General features: G+C 39.8%; 1 protein-coding gene across 13 annotated transcripts in view; it reads left to right on the forward strand.

Moving 5' to 3' along the window:
* Positions 1 to 21,509, forward strand: part of FGGY (FGGY carbohydrate kinase domain containing) — a 327,916-nt gene that overhangs the window by 263,940 nt on the left and 42,467 nt on the right. For all 13 annotated transcript variants that reach the window (XR_008468042.1, XM_054211719.1, XM_054211718.1 and 10 more), the window contains 2 exons: positions 16,279 to 16,386; positions 19,773 to 19,834. Coding sequence is in view for 12 of the 13 variants with exons in the window: in XM_054211719.1 (XP_054067694.1) it covers positions 16,279 to 16,386; positions 19,773 to 19,834 (170 nt within the window). In the remaining variant the exon portion in view is untranslated. The remainder of the gene's footprint in view (positions 1 to 16,278; positions 16,387 to 19,772; positions 19,835 to 21,509) is intronic.

The raw sequence follows: 21,509 nt of genomic DNA on the forward strand, positions 1-21,509 counted from the left end.
AAAGCTTAGTAATATGTCCAGAAAACTCTGCAGTCAGCTCTCCTTCCCTTTTGTGAACAGATCGCTTGAGTTCAAAGACTCAAAGAATAGATGTGGACAGAGCGAACGCTTTGAAAAATATTGTGCTTGGAGACTACATGAAGGATGATATTCTAGAGACATCTCACTGACAGCAGTGAAAACGCTTGCTTTGAAAATGCCAATAGACACAATGGTTTCCATACTGCGGTTCACTGCACACTACCCTGTGTGACACAGAGCCATGGACGAGGGCGTTGGGTTTGTAATACCGTTCTGCATTGTCTTCCCTTTGGTTGTCTTGGGGTTCTTTGCAACAGTGAATGAATGGGATAAGAGAGTAGGAACCGTTATTCCAGTTATATTAGGTGGGAGACTGAGGCATTTCATAGTGTAGTAAGTTGTTAATTGTTATGTCTTTACTTTTGCAAACCACACCAATGCAGTGCTTTGGGAGTGTATGGCATCTGACTTGGAAATTTTGCCTTGTACGTTGCAAAGTTCTTCTGTGTTCTGAATTGAGAGCATTTACACACTACAGACAATAGTGTATTGCACTGTATGGTAAACAACATGTAAACCAGAGATCTGTTTTCTTCCTTCCTTGGATTTTCTATTCTTTTTGATGTGAGCACAATGGATATAAAGGCTTATGTTGGGCTTCCTCCAGGTCTGACTGCAAACAGGGCTCCTCTCCTCTTCCTCACTCCGTTTTGCCATAGAAAGAGTTAGCAAGAGAGACAGAGCTTCATTGATGTTCATGTCGTATAGCATCACTCCATTGTAGGAGACAGGATAAAGCAACTTCATGTTGATTCGATCTTTATGTATCGTCATTCTCGTTTTTGTTCACGAACGTCCATCAGCAGCAGTGGCCCTTCATTGCAACAGAAGATTTTTGTCTTTCCTTTTCTATATTCTTCAAAGTGATGATATCAGATTTGACAGGTACAACACTCTCATCAATGCTACAAACTAACCAATTCTGATTGCTCCTCTCTAGACCCAGAAGAATGTATTGGCCTGAAGCACGGTCTTGAGCAAACCCAAGTGTCTTCCTGGAGTGCTCTGTTGTGAGGAGAGCTGGATAGGGGATTTCTCTCAGATCACAAGCATATTTATGTATTAATGAATGGCTTTTCCAGATCCGTTGTTTATCTTGGTTTTGTGAGCAGGCATGAATTTATTAAACAGCCTGCTTATTCTGTGTGTCTAGATCTCACGGTGAACAAAAAGGACTCCTATTTATGCTCCTATTCTTACAAGAACTTCACTGAAGTAAAAGAATAACTAACATACAAATGAAATTAGATATGATAAGGGATGTCCTTGGTTATCAATTAGGTTGTTTCTGGGCCCTGAAAGAATTAAATAGAATTTTCAAGGGAATAGAATAATTGTATGAAAAGCAATTTAATAGTTTTCTGTTAGATTTAAAATTTTGGAATTAGCCGTATTTGCAATGAGTAGTGTGGATTTTGGAGTCAAAATCCCAGATTTTGTTTAGCAGTGCTGGTTTGCTGTGTGATCCTGTCAGACTGTTGCCTTTCCTTAGTTTACCCACTTGCAATATGAGCATGAAACTGAACCTGTGCAGAGAGAGATCTTCGTAATGAACAGTGTGATGTGCGAGTGCTGGGTATTAGGGACTACGTGGTCCAAGGTGATACAGATGCAGTGATATTTCTGAGTATCCTTTTTCCCTTTCTAACAGCAACAAATCCCCCAGGCAGGCAAAATTCATCAGTATTTGGGCAGCAGGCCTCTTACTAAAGCCTTTTTTCTCCATTTCCAATTTTATTCAGCCTCTCATGAATCAGTAGTTCTTCATCTAAGTTTCCTGTCGCTGCTCCAGCTGTGGGTAGGGGAAGATCGTAGATGGGGCAAGTTTTATTAGAGAGAAAGTAAATCTCTTCTCATATAATCATTCTGGAAGCAAAATGAGGAGCAGCCTTAGCTGCTGCTTTTCTCCCAGTCTCAGCCGGGAATCGCAGTTTATGCTGAGTTCATTGTTTATAAGTGTGGGTGAAGGCCTGAGGTCCTCTCTCAGTGTTTACTCTGACCTTGGGAGTTTGTCTCAGTAAGTAAGGGCTGAATAAACACCGAGTAAGGTTCTCAGGATTTGACCATTTAGTTATTCAAATGTTTAAAAATATGTTTAAAGTAGTGCGTGATAGTATATCCTATATAATGTAAATCTGCTTCCAGTAACTCTGGGGTATTGCAGAAGAAGATTTATTTTACCTGGAAGTATGATACTATTGTTGGTAGTGGCTTTCACTAATATAGAAGGAATACTTACCTAATGGCGAAAAGGGAAAATAAATTTCTAAAATGTACTGTATTATGCAATAAATAAATAAGAAAGGCCTTAATGTACGTAGGAAGGGCATCCAAAGTAGATAAGTACACCAGAACTCATTTGAAAATATTTTGGTTTTACAAGATATTTCCCATTGATTGCAGTAAAAACTGCAGGTTTTGAAGAATAATTCTCCCCCATAAATAATAAGGTTAGGAATAATACCTACATGCAGCAAAACCCTTGAATTTCCTGTTTAAATGCCATGTCTGAGATTTCTTTCCCACCCTTGCCTTGAATTTCGGTCACATCAGCTACTAAGCTCCAAGGTCTTCAGGATTGTGTCAGCATCTGATAGAGTGAACTGACGGGCCTGGGGTTGTTAAGACTTGGACTCCCTAGCATGCGTATTAGAGAGAACTATGAAAATACTTTTTGAGAGAAGACAAGGATCTTATGATACAATCTCCAGGAAATGGTATGAGACAGGATAGCTCACATCTTCCTGCAGTCGATGATTCTGCCATCAGCTCTTTGGGAAAACATCGGTGCTACCAACCTCTTAGGGAGACCCTTTGTTCCTGTGCTGGCCCAGCATGTCCCACTGCTGTCTTCTAGCCACAGTGACAAGGACCAGGCACGCCTTGAATACACAAAGGGTTTGGCTGGGAGGCTTGGTGGGGTTTTCTGAGGTATCATTTGGAGGTAGAGTTGCTTTTGTATCCAGTGAGTGAGATGCAGCATCAACCAGTATTTGTGACACAGCTGTTCCGATGCACAGTTCCCAATCTTTCAGCTGGGATGAGGTTTTACTAGTCTTGTAAAATAAGATAGTGCTGCAAGTGGGGTCTGAGGCGTGTTTGTTTAGGAACCAGAACTGAAGTCGAAGGGCTGTGAGCTAAAGCAATATTTCTGAGACACTTAAAAATCTCCAACGTTCTTGTAAAAGACTTACACTGATCTACAAATCAGCGTGATAGTAAATTTCCAATGCACAAATGGAGCTGTTTACTGGGAGATTGCTAACATTCATGAAAAATGTGTTTTGTTTGCAATGTCAGACAGTCACCTTTGAAGTCTCTAGTGTTGATTGGAAGTAAGAACAGAAATTTGCTTGAACCTCAACTCACTGGAGGCCGGGAAGACATTCTGGGGAAGAATTTCTGTATGTTTACCGTGTTCCTGTGCTCTTCCCTAAGCCATCTGTTACTGGCTATTGTTAACAACAGGTTAGCAGGCTATATGGATCTTCAGTTTGTCTTTTTGATTTTATTTTTTTTTAAACATTGAGAAGAACTTTCAGGAATTTAATTTACCATAGCAGCAAATTGTAGTGGTATAAAGTGAATATTTAAAATGGCCTACAGTTACTTGTCTGGGCTGGAAGATTTATAATTGTCATGTAAACTGGCATTTTGTGACAGAGAGTATCTATCATTGGAAGAGAAGTAAAAATAAATGGGCGGTATAAATTGTTCTAGCTCATTGGAGGCCCTATATCCCCAGTGAGCTATTGTTATGAGAGGCACAGAAGTAACTGCTGTGAGTCATGGAGCAGCGTTGCTTTAGAAGGGTACATAATAGCATTTCAGCCGGGGACACAAGTAGAAGCTATGGCGTAACCAGACAACCTTTCAGTCCATTTATCAAAACACTTGTAGTTCCCATTTCAAGGGAGGCGACACAGTAAATATGAGCAAAAAGAAAAAGGTTAATCTGTATATCTGTATCCAGACATTTCACTAAATAAAACAATAAAATAAATCAAGGCAGAACTGCTAGTGCTTAAGTGCTTAGCAAAAAGCTTCTGAATCCCTCATGAATGTGGGCTTTTTTTTTTCTGTTTTGGATCTTGAAAACAATTTAACAGATTAAAGGTCTTTTTTGGCAATTTATGTAAGAAACCTTGACCTTTGGAAATACAAAGAAAAGGATGATATGCTACTGTGTGCCTGTTGTATACTTTCCCCAGCCGAAACATAAAATATACTTAGTGTTAATGGATACTGATAAAAGGCAGAAGTAAATGTATGTGAACATTCAAGCTTGGAACAGTCAAAATTCATCTAGTTTAAAGGTTTTGTTTCAAAGATGAGCATTTGGTCAGGGTGCCTGATAATGAGACCTGATAAGACATTTGAAGTTCTTGCATCTCTGATTTAGGCAGATGGGATGGTGAACATTGAATGAATCTGGAATGATTACCCATGAACTCATTCTTATTTAACTTCTTCCAGAGCTGAAACTCTCAAGTTGTCCCAGGCTTAGTTCCAAGTTTGCTTCCTGGAATAAACACAGGAGGTTAACCTCACACCCAAGGAATAAAAACTTACAGGGGTGCAAATTTTCTGTTGAGGACACCACTGTTGTTTTTCTGTGTCTGGGGAGAGCAAACCCAGGGACAGTTCTAGAGGCGGATGCTGTGCTTAGGCTTCTCTCTGCTCCCGATAAGTCTCCTGGAGACTTACCTCGTATGTGACTCTGAATGACCTAACTGTTAATCTGAAATTACTCTCTGGACCTTCTTGGCTTCTCCTTGTACTGACACAGAAGCTGTTTGATCCACTTGCTCCAGCCCGTCTCTGAGGACGGTTCTCAGTTCTTGGGTCCAGTGTCTCAACCATCTGGCAGTTCCTCATACAACTCTTCTTTCTACAAAGAAAACAGCATCATTCTTCTGCAAAGAAAAAAGTACATCTACACTTCTAACATCTTTTCTACCATCTTGGTCTTTTTGCCTGCTGCTCAAGTCAAGGGATGGATCTTATTGCTCAAATTTTCTGGGCATTGGTTTCAGTTTTACCTGAACAGTGTTCAGGACTTGCTTCTTTGTAACAGGAGTCTCTGGATCTAACTTCCAAGATGGTAGAGCTACCTAACGCCAAGCTGCCATTCTCTTCCATCACATGTAAGGTTAGTGACCCTGATTCATATGTATGACTCAGAGTTTTTTAGTGCTTCATGGGCGGATTATCCACATGAATGCAAACATGAGAATCTGCTGCTCACAGTGGGTCAGTAAAGTCATCACTCAATGGTAAGGAGAACACTGGCAGGGACCTACCGGCTCTCTGTTGATCTCATAAAAGGTTGAGAAGTTTGTGTCTATTCCAGAACACTGATTTTTATATTTCCCCTCTCCACTTGTTTGTCTCACACAGTGGCTACAGGTAACATGGTTGGGTGATTACTTAACACTCCTGATACCGATACCATTTAGCCATGCTCCTCTTCTAGCTTGTGCTGTTAAGTGGCAAACTTCCAAATGCTCATGTCCTATTACAGCTCCTATCTTCTGCAAAGAGCAGGCAAAATTCGGCAAACAATTGAAACGTGACTTGAACACATTGTTCAGATGCGGCCCTCTCAGCTTCTATGGCCAGGGTTCTTCTGGGTGAAGATAAGATGAGGTGAATGAGAGGTGCATTGCATCTCCTAACACTTTTTTGCACTTTTTTTGCATGGTACATCGTCTGCTTTTAACCAGTGGATCGTGGATCATGCGTTTGTGGTATCTCTAATCCTCCTCACAACTCCTCTATTATGGCACACAGATAATAAGAATATAGGTTGTAGGCTGTCTCTTATGCCTTTATCAAAAAGTACATGGAGGGACCGGCTCCATATGTACAAGGAAAAGATTTGTTTGAATGACAAGGAGCTCCAAAGACATTGCTGGTAGGCTTGTGAGAGTTTGGTGGCTAAGTGCCGTTCCTTGTTCGTATTTCAGTACCATTTCTGAACTGGAGCACCCACTCTGGTTTTGTTCTGTCCTTCTGAGGAGAAAATTCATTGCAAAGGTTTAATGCAACCCTAAATGCAGTGAGCCAAACTCAACTTTCTTACAGTTGAGTTTCCTTCCTCTGATGAGGAAGGCAATATATAGTGAAAATAAAATATATACTCCCCCTATTTGATTTAATCATGCTTGAAATTTTCTTTTTGCTCTCTGTCTCTCATTTTACTAACATCTTTTCCTGGCTGAAAAGGAGATTTATAAAAATACATTTTTCTGGCAGAGAAGTAATATTTCATTAACATTTCACCATTTAAAAATAGTAAGGGAAACAAAAGGAAGAGCATTTTGCTTCCAATATAATTTTCATGTTTTCCTATTTTTATATTCTGCTTGTGAATTTGGAGGTTTGAGTGCAAAGAGGGGAAGTCAAAAGTTTACAGTAGGAGAGGTAGGCACCCTATTTTCCCCTCAGTAGGAGAGGTAGGCACCCTATTTTCCCCTCAGGAAAATGGCAGAATTTCAGAATGTGAAAAATATTATTCTTTTTAAAACAGATGTCAGTTGTCCCACTTTACTGGTTAATATTTGAAGGCTGATATCATTGCGGGCTTCTTTCGTAAGATTAGTATTAAAAAAAAATAAAAAAAAATTAAATCCTTTTGTACGATCAGGTAAGAGTACGGGCAGATGAAGAAATTAAGTGAGTAATCTATAATGTATATTTGCACAATGTCAGCAACTCTGCAGGAGCACTCCTGGCCCCGGTTTCCTGTGGAATGTGCGAGGTCCCTGGGATCTGTCACACGATACACCACAGAAAGATGATGAGTAGAGGTGGTTTTGCCGGGCAACTGACCTCCCACTTTTGCCCATAATAATTTATTCATGTGGCTGTACCCTAAGCCGTACTAATACCATACATACCATTGGCTGAAAACTGACGCAGCTTATTAAAAAACAGCATCAAATACCCACAGTCAGCTCAGAAGAAGAGGCTGGACCTGGCTGCTATCTAAAAATGGGCCACCGTATAGAGGGGTCTGTAGCTCTGTTAAGGGGTGCAGTGAGTTAGTTCTGCCCCACAGCATTCATTGTCAGAAGGTCTTCTCAGAAATGCAACTTCAAACTTGGTTCTGGTGGCAGCCCTCCAGAAAAGCTGCTTATACAAGTGCAGCCTGTGACCTCCAGCATTCCCTGCTCTTGGCAAGGGCCTGGTCTAGTGCAATTTAAAAGGTAAAATAAAATACATCTGAGTAAAACAGGGTTTTTTTTATAAATTTGGTATTTTTTCTTGTCAGTTTTAAGCAACATTTTAATTCATGTGTTTAACTGTTTTAACAACGAAGATCCTCTGGTTAAGGGGTGAAACCCTCAAATCCTGCCGTACAGTTTCTGCTGGTGGATTAGTTTTAAAGCAGTAAACGCTTGAGTATGTGGTCCTCCCCCTTGAGTGAGGAGGACACCTAGTAAAGTCACGTCCAGTTCTCACTTTTTGAAGCGTGCTTAAGGAGCTAGCGTGATGTTCTGAAGAGTGCTGACTTCAGGAGCTGTCTGCAAGAACTCTCTCTACTGTTAGGAAATGAAGAAGATGAACATGCAGAAGCAGGCATATTCCCTTCTTGTTCTGTATCTAAGTATCTGCTATCCCTCGTTTGAAGATGTGTCTCTCACCTGTATGGACATTTGTTAGCATTCTTAATTATATTTTTATATATATTATAAATATATTTTATATATTTATTTTTTTTATATATATATTTATTTATATATATTTTTTAGTATCTATAGACACTAAAAAACTAGGACCAACCTAAGGGTACGTGCCCAAGTCCACCTTTGGATACCTGAAGAGCTGGCTTCATGTTCTTAGCTCCTGAGCCAGAAATCAATGGGAAATGGGGGTCTTTGGCTTTTTTTTTTTTGAAAATCAGAGTGTTTATTTAAGTGCCTAAATACAAGCGTTAGCCTAGATCTTCAGACAGTAAAAATCAGCATATCTCCGTGGAAGCTAGCGGTTGATATGCTGGTTTGTACAAGTTGAGCCCTTGGTTCCCAAGACTGGAAGCTGTGGTCCAGTTTAATTTCTCTTTATACCCCTAAATATCAGTTAAGTACAAATTTAATAACTAAAAATATTGTAATTCATCATATTCTTTCATTAAAAATCATAATATTTTTTAAAAATTCAAATGCCTTTCCGTATTTATCTTGGAATAAAAAAAATCTAACAGTGGAAATGTTTAATAATCTCAGTCCAGTTTTCTTCCAATTAATTCTTGTTAGATATAAAGCCAGGTTGTGCAGTATATTGTCCCATCACATAACTCACATGAAATATTTTCACAGATGAGGCAATCAAGTTGCCCTAGTAGTGTGGTTTCTTTACTGGGCGTTAATCGTATGGCTTGTTTGGTCTGTAGTTTATAGACCAGTTAATGTGTTATGGAAAATGTAGAAGATGAGAAATAGTTCTGCATGCGTGTCATTCACCCTTCTCATAAGAGTTACTATTTGGAATAATAGCTAACAGTAGTCCCTAAAAATTCATCTGTTTCTCCTGCTTTTAGGTTGTACTGCAAGTTTTGTCTGGAAAATAACTAAAGCAGGGATTGAACTGCAATACTAGCTCCAAATCATCATCGAAAATTTCAGATCCCATTCTGCATTTTGAAGCGTAGTGCCTCTACGTTTCTAATTCTGGTAGTTATTACTTACGGGTATTATTGTGGTTGTGATTGATTTGATTTTTGTCACACAAGTTTGTGATATTACCAAGTGCAGAATAAGCAGCAAAATCAAAAACGTCTTTAACGTTATCATAGGTGACCTCTGTGGGTCTGCTGCACTTGGAACCTTGCTGAGCTGCTGGACTGAAATATGCTGGACCTGTGTAAATAAGCGATATCGTTGTCTTCGCCCTCAGCCTCTCAATTATATTTTCTGGGCGTTAACTTTCCTCTGAGATCCCTCGGGCCAATTACCTCAGGCCCTGCGAGCTGAATAGGCACACGTGCCCCTGCCAGAGCTCCAGTCCTGCGAGCACTCGCCCTTTACACGTACCTCCCATGAGACTGAAGGCAGTGAGGGGACACAAATGGCGTAAAAACATGTCTTTACTACAGCCAACACAAAAGAAGACAATTTGGGCAAAAAAATAATATTGAATACATGTTTCAGCTTTCTCACTACAGCCGCTCTCTTGCCATAAGTTTACACTCTGGGTAGTGCCCAGAACCCTTTGATTCTCTTGTGTGATTTTTTCTGGCTTGGATGATATCTGCCTTTCTGTCTGTCTTTTTCAACCTTGCCTGGATCCACAGAAATCTTATCTTGCAGTATCTTATATTGCAAAATTATTGCCTGATTGCTTTCAATATTTTTTTTTTTTGGTTGCACAACCTCGATAGATATAGTTGGGAAATTTTGTTTTGCTTTGATTCATTGTGTTGCCATTCTCATAACTAAGTGGGAATCTCTAAGGTTTAGTAATTTTCCAGGTCTCAGGTTTGGTAAGCCTGTGACATAGTCTTGGCAACAAATGATGGAGTGGACGTTCAGCAAGGTATTTATGAAAGTGATTTCATCACATAAGCCAGAATTCTTCAACTGCATGTAAAGAGATTACCAAAATCGTCTGTGGATGGATGTGTTCAGGCGGAATCCTGACGGCCACTTTCTGTATCTGTGTTGTTGTCACTCAAGTAACTTCCATGCTTCCAGTGGGATAAAGTTAGCCCTGTGCAAAATTTTCTGTGGGCTAGTCTTAATATCATTGCAGAACAACTCTGTCACTGTGGATGGCCCAAGGGATGCCAACCTGTCACGTGGAAGAGAGCTATGTGACTTGCCACCGCAAGCTATGCAGCTACATAGCAAACTGATGATGGCCAGGGGACGTAAGCTTAAAATATAATCAAATAAATTACTTGTGGTATATGACCTATAGGAATTGGAATATTAATAAATGTTAATTTCCTTTGTGTTCTTGGGTTCCAAGACCTTATTTTCTTAAAATATTTTACATCAGGCTAAAGCTTGAATGCTGTTATGTGTTTAACATGTAATTACTGCTAATAATAAATATATTTTAAGAAGTTGACTGACCTCATCGTAGTCTTAATCTAGAGAATTGCCTCCAGAGTTATGGGGAAGCTTAGTTTTAGACCCATTCAGTGCTTGAGAAATAATGCCAGAATGGCAATTTTAGGGTAGGCGTCAGTTCACTGCAAATACAATTGAATGGCCCAACTCCACCCAGTTAATAGATACGCCACCAGAAAGTGCTGTTATTAAATCACACATTCAGTAGCTATTACCATGACCTAAGTTTGAACCAGAAACCTAGAAATGAAACATTCTTGGGTTTCCCTTTGAATTCACTCCTTTTTTTATGAATCTCTTTCAGTCTTTGTCAGAGAGTTGTGGTCGAATAACTATATAAGACCCATCTGTCAGCAGAAGCAAAATGATACAGTTTTCTTAATACAGGATTTTATGCATCTGTGTAAAACCCCTGAATTGAATGAATGTCAGTATTCTCAATCCACAGTCAGTCAGAAAGTTTGAAAGTTAAAAGTCAGCAGAGAAATTAATGAAAGTATTTGACTTGTCAATGATCAAAGTCCAGAACTGTAAAGAGCATTTATTAGTTGGTGACTGATACAGTGCTTTTCGTTGTTTCTTTCCCTGCTCTCCATTAGTATCTTAGATCTTTTTTCATACCTGCCCTAGCCTAACAAAAGCAGCTGTTATTTCGAGTTTCTGGCTATAGGAGCTGATAAATGAGGTGATTTTCAAACAAATTTTCTGACCTAACTTCTCATTAGCAAATGACTACTCTAAAAAAGTTGTGACAGTCGAATGAAGGCTTAATTTTGCTTTCATGTAAGTGAGTGTAAGTCAAGTATAGTTCCACAGAAATTCGATTTTCTCTATGGCATACTGCAAGTAAATAAAGACTCTGATAGTGATACTTGAATGCTGCCAGCTATCAGAGACCCAACGTGAGGAAGCAGAAATGAAAGTGGAAGAAGATGGATATATAGCAATATACCCCAATAATAGAAAGATTTACTTCTCAGGTAATAGTCAAATTTTCTGCTAGTGTTGTTGTAAGGAATTTGTGTAAGCCTCCACCAGCGACAGATGGTGTCAGCTAAGGAAGAAAATTCTGCTGAAACTCATGCTTCCATAAAACTCTGCTCACCGCTGAGGCCTGTTTTATTTTGTCTTGTCTCTGATTACCGTAACATTTACATAAAACTGAGGAGGAAACACAAGCATGTGCCTGATCATTATGGCTAGTCTAGCCAAACAAAGCTAAGTGAAATAAATCTCACATTGCGACTTGCTCATTTTATGGGAAGGCTGTATGCCTAGGTGATTCTTGTCTGCGAAGGTCTGTGTTCTGTTCCGCTCCTTTACCAAATGACAGTCCTGAAAGCTAAACGTAATTTGGATTAAAGGCACTGACACCTTTGGTTTTCTCTGTAAGTTAGTTAGCCTAAAAGTGGTAAGTAATGCTGTTTTCCAAGTAGACTTTTACAATAGAGGTGGATTTTTTTGCCGGTTTTTGTTTTAGAGGGAGAGGCAAGTGGGAAGGGCTCAACTAAATGCAATACCTCACAGAGCTCATATTAGTGCCATTTAAGCAGGAACTTTCATACTTTAGCTTAGTTCTATATAGCATTATATATTTTAAAGAAATTTTTCATTTCTGTGGGCTGCCAGATGTGCTGCTGATACCTTCTGATCTTAGATAGTTTGACATTGATTTTCCCAGCACACGCCAGGGTTGAAATCTGGTCTGTAACTCATCCAAATGATCTATTCATAACAAAAAGTGCCTTCTGGCAGTTGCACCACAGCTGAATATTGTTAAACTGAATTCATCATTTCATTTGTTTCTGATTGCTCTATAATGTTTACATATCTTACATATTAGTATGATCTTTTATAAAGCACACGCTGAGGTTAAATCCTCCCAGATCGAACTTTTTTCTCCTTTTTCTCCCTTTCAGAAGGTGTTGAACTCTTTTTCCCTCCAAATGAGCAGGAATCTTGGAACTGCTTAATGCTCATCTCATCTGAAATGATGGGCTGAGCGACTAGGAACGTGTGTGTTGGGGAGACATGGAAAGGTGGCGTTTTCCTGCACAAAAGAATTCTTCCCCATCCAAAGGCAGAATAACTGTGAGGTGGAATTGCTCGTCTGAGTATAACACTTCAGTAAGTAGGCATCATCACGGATGAGGGCAATAGTCTCTGTGTGAATATACTCAACTGAAATATTTATAGTTGCTGGTTATGACTCAAAGGGTGAATAGGTTCAGATTCTTCTCGTCTTCCATCTTCCAATTCCTGCTGCAGTAATTGTTCTGTGGAGATCATTCTAACATCTAGCAGAGGATATCCCCTCTGTGTTTCAGTTTCGCTACATGTGAAAAATAATAAACGTCAATATGCCTCACAATAGGAGTGTGTCACAGGATGAATTTAAGTTAAATAGAAGGCAGAAAATCTGAGGCTCCCTTTGAATATGTATTTTAACTTTCAAAGAAGGATGACATGTCTTGTTTGCTTTAAAAATAATAATAATCATTTGCCCATAAATCTAAAACAGATGTTGTTTTTCTACTAAAAAGATTAAGGATTTTCTTAAGCTCGTTAAAGGAAAAAAAATATTGACACCACATTGATCCTCCTGTATCATCATAAGGATGTCTGAAGGCAGTAGAAAGCCATAAAAAGGACATGGTATGAGTGTAACAAAATTAGTTCTGAGTCTCTGAGTACTTATCTTCTGGGTTCTGTGGCAAACTTGGCACTATTTCTCCAACGTTACGCTTATGTCTAGTCATGTGTTTTAGTGGGATTGGTTGGTATGTATACTCAAACAGAATTTGGACTTTTTGTTATGAAAACACAAATGCCAGCTGCTGCATGGCTTGAAAAACTTAAGTAAATTATTTCAAAGAGGGAAAATGGAAACCATTTTCTATTTCTTATGCTTATATCTACGGACGAATGTTCACCCTGTTGCTTCCGAAGGATTGTCTGTCTGTTTTGGGGAGTATGTTATTTCCCAATTTTCTTACTTTCCACATGCATCAAGATCTGGAGTCTGCAAAATGTGAATTAAACTCTTCAAGTGGAAGGAGGAAATAGAAAATCTGATGATGCCATATGTGGTACCAATAAAGCCCAGCACGACAGCCAATATTCTTCGTTCCAGTTAAAAGTTCCCACAGCAGAAAAAAATGATAACCTTGTACCCCACTGGTTATATTCATCAGTGTGGTGATACGCAGCTCCCTCGTTTGCACTGTTTATGTGTTGAAAGTTTGCTGGAATACGTACAAACAGGACTTCAGTAGTAGGAAGATAGGAAAGTCTCAGTGTAATTTGAGAAGAGCCAGCACGGAAAATATCCTGTCCTGGCAAATTCCTGTGGGTGTCCAAAATACATGGCCAGAAACACTGGCTCCAGGGAGAGTTTGGTCTTTTAATCGGTCTAAGCCTGTTAGTGTTATCAGACGTACAGGACAACTGAGGACTAATCACAGAAGAAAGATTTTATTTTATTTTTTTAAACTGTATTGTCCTTCTTGATGTTTAGAACTTCCCTGATTTCACAAAGCATCTTTGTGCCCTTGATATCCTTAGACTATGTTGTTTCTTCAGACTGTGTAGCAGTTGGATTTTAAGCTTGATATGTCTCGTGTAGCTAGATGATTCCTTTAGAAATCGAAGTAAAGTGCAGAATACTGCGCCGTTTGCTGCATTAAAAATGTTTTGAGATGAGACTTCAAAAACCCAGGCCCCTTCTGCCCTAAATGTTCCTTCCCACCTGTAGAGACACGTGTTGTGTCCACAGCTATAGGATGGGAATGAGATGAGACGCTTGGGTTCTCAGCACGCTTCCATCGCTAGTTCACAGCAGATCCTAACTGGGAATTTTGACCTTATGCTGTGTTCTCAGTCAGGTCAGTGATGTGAAACTGGTCAAAAAAATCAGGTTATTTTAGGGTTTTCTTTCTGTTGCCCTGCATTTTGTTATTGAAATTGTAAAAGGCGGCTTGCCCCATAGAGGTGTTGAAAACTCAAAGCTGTATTAATTTGTAGTTTTAAGAGAAAACAAAACAAAACCAAATGTCTTTGCAATGTTTTTGACGTAGCTTCGTCCACTTGGAGTCATAAATGCCTTTTTAAATTCAGTGCAGCTATTCTTGCTCTTTAATGGGTTTAGTCAGCCAAAATCTTACGCAGACACACAAACATATGTGCACGCACACGTCTTTAGCGAAAGTAAGTCTTAGAGCTGATAGGGGAGAACTGAGCAAGATTCTTGTATTTGTTAGATGCGTTCCTAAGAGAAATAAGTATTTATTGAAACTGTAGTGCTGTATGTTGAGAAACCAGCTTTTGTTGTTTTGTTTTCCTACTCAACTTCGTGACAAGAATCAGCTGCAATGTAAGTTTATGGCTTGCGCAGACTATTGTTTGTGCAGCAACCTCCCTGCTGGTGTATTTACTAAACATGTGCGATGCACAAATGCCAGTAAACTGCATTTTAGAGCATATTCCCTAGTTGCTAGCAAAAACTGTCTTTAAAGTTTGGCCTGTTTAAATATAGGGAGAATGTGCATCAAGTTTACCAGGAACAGGCCTCATTTTTTAATTACTCCTCCTCAAAACTATTTTGACGTGAGATCTGGGCCTTATTGAAATCAATGGCAAACCTCAAGCATCCTTTAATGGGTCTAGAATTTTGCTAATGAAGAGCAAGATCTAAAAAAACATTGTCCCATTGACTGAGACCTTTCTTTTTTGTTGTTCCAGCATTGCAAACATACAAACTTATTCTGTTAGGGAATTCTCTTGTTTCCACTTCTTGGAGAACTTCCCACCTTCTAGAGAACTGTTGCAGATTTAGCCTTCCCACTAGCATGGAATAGTGGGAAGTGCATTTGTGCATCGTGTGGTGGTGTAGGACTGCACTGCTGTCCTCTTTTCCCAGTGAAATCATGGCTGTGTATACCTCGAGTGTATATAATACCTCTTTTGGTCCTGGAAGAGACAATATGAATCATGCTTCCAAGAGAAGACGGGTAGCCTGCCAGGGGGTGGACGACCTGTCTTCTCCAGCCCCTGCTGCAAGAGTTATTAACGTGTTCAGCCAGTACAGAATACATAACTAGTCTTTGTAGACAGTACTAGAGCCAAGAAAGGAAGTCTAGAAAGTCTATCTAGTTTTTTGAAAGGGGAACAGCTTTATAAGAGGAAGGAAAACGCCCTCCACCCTTAAAAACTGGTAATTTGCATCTTCTGAAGCAGAGAAAGGAAATGAACCAGTGTTTCCCACATCCTGAGTGGTCTAACCACAAAAATATTGCATAGGAGCAGGGTATCACTGTATATGTGGGTGTTATATTTGTAGGCAAGCGGTAGAATATAGTCCTGCTCAGTTTTTGGATGGTAGTGCTTAGATATCTGCTTTGATTAAAAGTTCACAGGTGCGAAGGAAGGAGTGGTTTGTATAAAGCTAAGCCTAAGCAAGGGGCAGAATCTAATGCTTACCCAGGCAAACGTTTCCTGTTGGCTACCATAAGCCCAGGTTTGCATCTTCTCCCCAAGGCACCTAACTCTCCTGACAGCGCTGTGGGAGCACTGGAGCTCGGGGTTCCACTGCAAACCTCGGGAGTTGATGGCAGATCTCAGGGGACCTTGCTGTCCTCTGTCAGCAGGATTCCCCCTTTCTTAACTCTGAAGACATACAGGATGAGTGCTCTGTAAACACCGGTTGCCGATTACATTGGTTGTATTTTCTGATGACAGTCAAGCGGAGTGTTGTATCCAACTGTTCATTCACAGTAAGGTATTTTTCTGGAGAAACGGGGCAGTTTTGCCCTGTGAAATGCAGCTCCTGTTCCTGAACTTTCTTACTTTCTGCATGGCCAGACCCAGCTGTTCTGTAAATGGGAGTGAGCGGGGACAGTTGTGCAATCAGTAGCTGCAGCTCTGTCATCTCATCTAAAACAGATACAAACGGGACATATTTTTCCGCATTCTCTTTAGAGTAAATCTCTACCTGTACTTCTCCACTCATGTTGGTAACTCCAGTGGAGGAGCCGGAATCATTTCAGTATTGGACTCTGATAGCTGCCAAACTACTTTGACAGGTAGTTTGATTCACTAGAGCTTTCTCTTGCTTTTCCAGGTCAGTGAAACACCCACTTTTGTGCCTGGTGTTTGGGGACCTTATTTCTCTGCAATGGTACCTGGACTGTGGTTGAATGAAGGAGGTCAAAGTGCTACGGGAAAACTGGTAAGTGTTTGGAGACACAAACATATAACTGCCGTCATTCAGGATAGCTTCACTGTCACTTCAGCCGGAGCTCTGCCTTAAACACCTCTCTAAGATCACAGGAGAAACCATGCTGCTGAAAGCAATGCACTATTAGTTCTTACAAACTGTTCATTTGCATACTGATAGGGGATTATATATGGGGCAGAGCACTAAGGGCGTGTCTTCCTTTTATGATGGCGGTGATGTTTATTGTTATTAATTTACAGGCAAATCGGCATTCATTCTTTACTTTAGCAGGAGGCCGAGATGGACTTTGAGATAGCGAAAATGATACATGTTGTATTATATAGAACAATTGTGCTCAGTGATGGGCACATCATATGAATGTGTGATGAAAGATGTATTGTATGGGCAGAATAGCAATATATTAACGTGTTACCCTGTCTAGATAGATACTTCTTATATTGTCACTTCAATTCTTTCCTTGAGTGCAGAATCTAACTATATTAGGTTATTTTAATGTATCAATAAAAATTAAAACCAGACTGGATTCTCTAAAAATGATTTTTCGTATTTACAGGGAGGCAGTCAGAACTTAAAAGACTGATGTCAAAAGAAAGGCTAGATGTATAAAACAGTATTTGGCTTGAGTCCAAAAAGTGTTAGTAAGAAAGACCTTAGTGGCTGCTTAACCCTGGAAGCTTCTAAAGCTCCCTGTGTGTCTCCCTCCCAGTCTGTAGAAATACTGACTGCCCTGAGGGGTGAAGTGCTAAGCTCCTCGTGAGAAACTGCAGGAGGTGGGCCTAGTGCTGTGGGTATCCTCTGTAAGCTCTCCAAACGTACAGGTGGGTCTGATCTTTCACAAATTGCAGACCTAAGTGCTCTCTTACTCAGAGCTAGCACCACCCACGCTTTTAAAAGCCCGGTGATCAGAGTACATGGCCAGGAAGTAGTAGATTGGGCCATCACCACATTTATACATTCCACACGGAACAGTCACTGAATGAGAAACAAATAATCCAGGATGAGGGAGCCCGGACACACCCAAAGCGCTGAGGTATGAATTGTTGTTCCCTCCCGTGCACTCTCCTTGGCCACGTGAATCTGACATTCCTCTCTGTACGGTGTCACAGCTTCAGTGGGAGAGTCATCCCTCTTCCTCTTCTGCAGCCTCCACGTCCCAGTCCATCTCCAACCCATCCTTAGCCTCCCGGCTAAAGCGCTCTCTCAGCAGGTGGGGTGCGCGTATTTTAAATTTTTCAGGTCAAGGTGGGGCTAGAACCAAAATGTCCCATTTTATAGGCAACTGCTGCAACCAGAAGTAAGATGCAATTATTTCTTGTGACAGCATCACTTTAAAAGGAAAATGGCAAATCTTGTGCGTTTCTTTGTGAGCACTTTTGAGAGAGGAAGTCTCTGTGCGCTTAATACACAGCGGCTAAAGACACTTAACTAAGCTCTGGAGAGGATACAGCAAGTCTTTTTTTTTTTTTTTTCTTGGCTGGTTCAGGGTGGTTCCACACTCAAAATGTACCACGAGAGTTAGGGCATTTCAGAAAGATGATTTTAAAAATCCTTTGTTCTAGTACCGGAGGACAAGATGTTCCTGAGTCGTTAAAGAAATTGCTGGCAAAAAGGTATGGTCTTGTTAGGACCCATAGCACAAGTCAGCTCGAAGTCCTGTTAGGTATATTAGGGAAGGTGCGTTATTAAAACAGTCTTAGAATATATCATGGTTTTCTTGAGACTGTATGTACAGAAAACACATAGGGAGCCATAGGAAGTGTTTTGTGCACTGTGTGGAGGGTAAGTTGCGTTCATTATCTTTGTCATTTTAAAGCTGTAGTCCTTTTAAGTCCTGCTTTCTCATACTTCAAGCTTTCTGAAAAAAAAAAAAAATTGGCACGTTTTGGGATTATTTTCATTGTTTGATCTATGCCCAAAGGTGAATTCTATTCATGAAATTTGAACAGTCTGTTGAACTTCGTAAAACTGATACACTTCCCTTTAGAAATCTCTAATTAATTTTTTTATTGATACAGCTGCGATAAAAGACTGTTGGATTTTGAAACCTGGTTCAGATAGAGCCCAAATGAAGAATTAAGAACTCTGCTTGTTTTTAAAAAACTTGTTTGTTTGTGTATTAGATGGGCTTTTGCACCGGATTTCCAAAATTTATAGGAACAAAGATATTGCACAAGAGAGACAAAGGATGGCATGACATCATTACAAACTGTAAAATAAAGAATTGCAGAAAAGGGTTTCTGGATGCAACACTCATGCGCCCATGTATTGAATTAAAAGCATTTAAATATCTAGCTTCACTACTTCTGTAACATTTTTGTTTAAAGTGTTTTCACCGCACACATATATATGCGATATTTATTTATAGATTTTTTTTTTCTGAGTTTATGAGCTACTCCTATGTTCTAAAGAGCTTATGCAAGGTTGCCAAATTCAGGCCTGAGCTTAGTCTCTAGCGCGTGCACAGGTTTGAGTTTTGTCTTTGCAAATCTCAGAGAGAACAGGCAGGAGCTATTTTTATTGTGATGTTCAGATGTGTATGCTTCATTGTATGTTTTGCTACACTGGCTAGGGACTAGACTCATGCTGTTAAAAATGAAATACCTAATGTGGTTTGCTGCCAATAGGTATTGCCAAAGATACTCAGTGCTCTTGAGTAGCTCTAGTTTTGCCTCTTTAGCTTTTACTGTCACCTCTGATGGCATATTATCAAGAGGCCACAAAACCTGCTGAATTATTGTCTTAAAATCCCATGTTATTCTACCTGATACTTTGTTTGGTGAATAATGGTAGTCACTGTGAAGTGAAAGGACCAGATGATTTATAAATTTAGTATAGACAGAGCCTATATTGATCTTTTTTTATAGCAATAATTGCTTGTCAGGGTATACATATTGTTTCCTGCAATGAAGATATGGAGCATCTATCAGGATGACAACACACCTTGTATTTTATTTTAACAGTGTTATGTAGAAAGATGTAGGGATTTGGGCCAAGAAGATGCTCCTGGTAGAATTCCAATGAGGGCGTGCATGCAAGAGAAGGGGAGAGACTAGAGGACATGCTCTCAGATGGTGTTGGACAGGAAAAAAGTCATCCTTTCAGCTTCCTCTTCTGACTGAGGAGCTGCGTGCTTAGCATTTTGCCTATTTTTCGATGCAGCATTGGTTGTTTTTTCTTCCTGTTTTAAAGCCAAATCCTGAATCCAGTAATGTCAGTGGGAGTTTTGCCATTGGCTTCACTAGGACTAGGACTTAACACCTCATGAGTAATTTAGTAGCTCTCTTGTCTTTTTAAAGTAATGACACTGCGTTATTCTTTTCTGAGACCTAATGTTTAAGATGTAATCATTCCAAAAATGTTGCTTTCCTCTTTTTCAGATAGATCATGTGGTCCGAGGCCACGTCGCCTTCCCGGAATTACAGTCAAAAGCTGCAGCCAGGTCACTCTTCTTATTCCTTTATCACATACCTGCCTTACAAATTGATGCTACACTGTATTCCCAGCAGTGCAGAACGGCGCTGCTCTATCCTCATTCTGAAACAGGGGAATTAACAGTCTGATAGTGGGTTGGAAGTATTTACAAGGGCTTGCCAGGTGATTGCTCAAAGATGAAAGCTTTAAACTCCCCTCAGATACCTTTGGCGTATCTGAGTGGTGATATTAACTTTCTGCTTTTCAACTTCTTTTATATCCAGCTGGGGGTATTTCTTGATACCATAGCATCAGCCCTGTTCAGCAGACCTTTATGCATTGGGCTAAATCTGTGTTTTAATTTGTAGCTGACACTGTTGAACTCCAAGCATGAGATATAGCTTAATTAGGAATATATTATTCAATATTTTTGGAACAGTCATCTAAAGGAAGGTATTACCACTGTATGAGAAACTCCTGCATGGCAGCGCGAATAGAACAGAGAAAGCCAGGATGAATTTTCAGACAAAACCTAAGATGTAGGAGTGAATTGGAGGTAGCTCCAGCATTCCTTCAGCAGGAGGCTGTGTGTGATGTGGAATTTTAGTTTGGTCTGCTTTAGAAGTGGATGAAGACAGTCCAGACACTTCAGTCAGATCTGGACTTTCTCAAGCTATTTTGGCTTGGATTCCTTTTAAGATGGTTCATGTCACTCCCAGAGAGATCCTAGCTGGACAGTTAGGCACATTGGATGAAAATTTGATTCTCTTTTAATTTATTTTTCCTCCTTAGATTAAAGAAAAAAATAGCAAGCTTGGCATTTTATCTCCAGTTTATCACTCTGGTCTAAAAGGCAAGGGTCAGTCCTGGTAGATGCATTAAGCACAAGCAGTTCTGTAGTTATTTTCAGGCTTCCCTGGGGAGGTAAAGCTACCTGCTGTCTCTGGATGACCCTTCCATGCTTTGTAGTGCCCGATGCCTTACTTGTTTGTTAAGAACTTGACCAGCATTTCCAGAAATGTATTGGACTTCATTCAAGATGAAATAGATTCGTGCTTCCTAGAATTCTCTTTGTTCTTTAAAAAATGGAAACAAATGCATCCGTGTATGTTTGGAATAAGGATTGATCTGGGGTTTTTTCCAAAATTTTGGCTTCCAGGCCATTTTTCCGGTGCCCCCATATGAAGCACAAGCATAAGACAAACAGTTAGTTTAGTCTGTAATACCAGGATAACCCTTTTTTGTTGTTGTTGGAAAAATAAGTATAGAGTCGTCTGCTTGTCTATAGTAGGTCTGATACTGAACTGACTGACGACGACTAATTTCATAGTGCAAAAACCTTGGATTGTGATGTGAATAGGACACTAAATACAGAATATTGGGAATAGAACTCCACGTTATCTGAGTGTATGGTGTCATAACTTTGGATTTGAGTCTCCTGCAGTTAGTAAAACTGTGGAGGATACCATTGATAAAAAGGGTTATGATATCTTATAAAAAGGATGATGATAATTTATAAAGTTAATTTGCTCCATGGTATTTTTCTAATGCTTTCCAGATATTACTATCCTAATGAAATGCTTGCATAGCTATAAATGTAGTAAACAAGTCTCTTATTAATTCCCCCTATCCCCTTTCCCCCAGTCCTTCTCAAATATTCGTTAAGTTTAAAAAATTTAATTTGAACAAAAAAACCCATGAAC

The sequence above is a fragment of the Rissa tridactyla genome, chromosome 8, assembly GCF_028500815.1.
Source record: "Rissa tridactyla isolate bRisTri1 chromosome 8, bRisTri1.patW.cur.20221130, whole genome shotgun sequence".
NCBI classification, from domain to species: domain Eukaryota; kingdom Metazoa; phylum Chordata; class Aves; order Charadriiformes; family Laridae; genus Rissa; species Rissa tridactyla.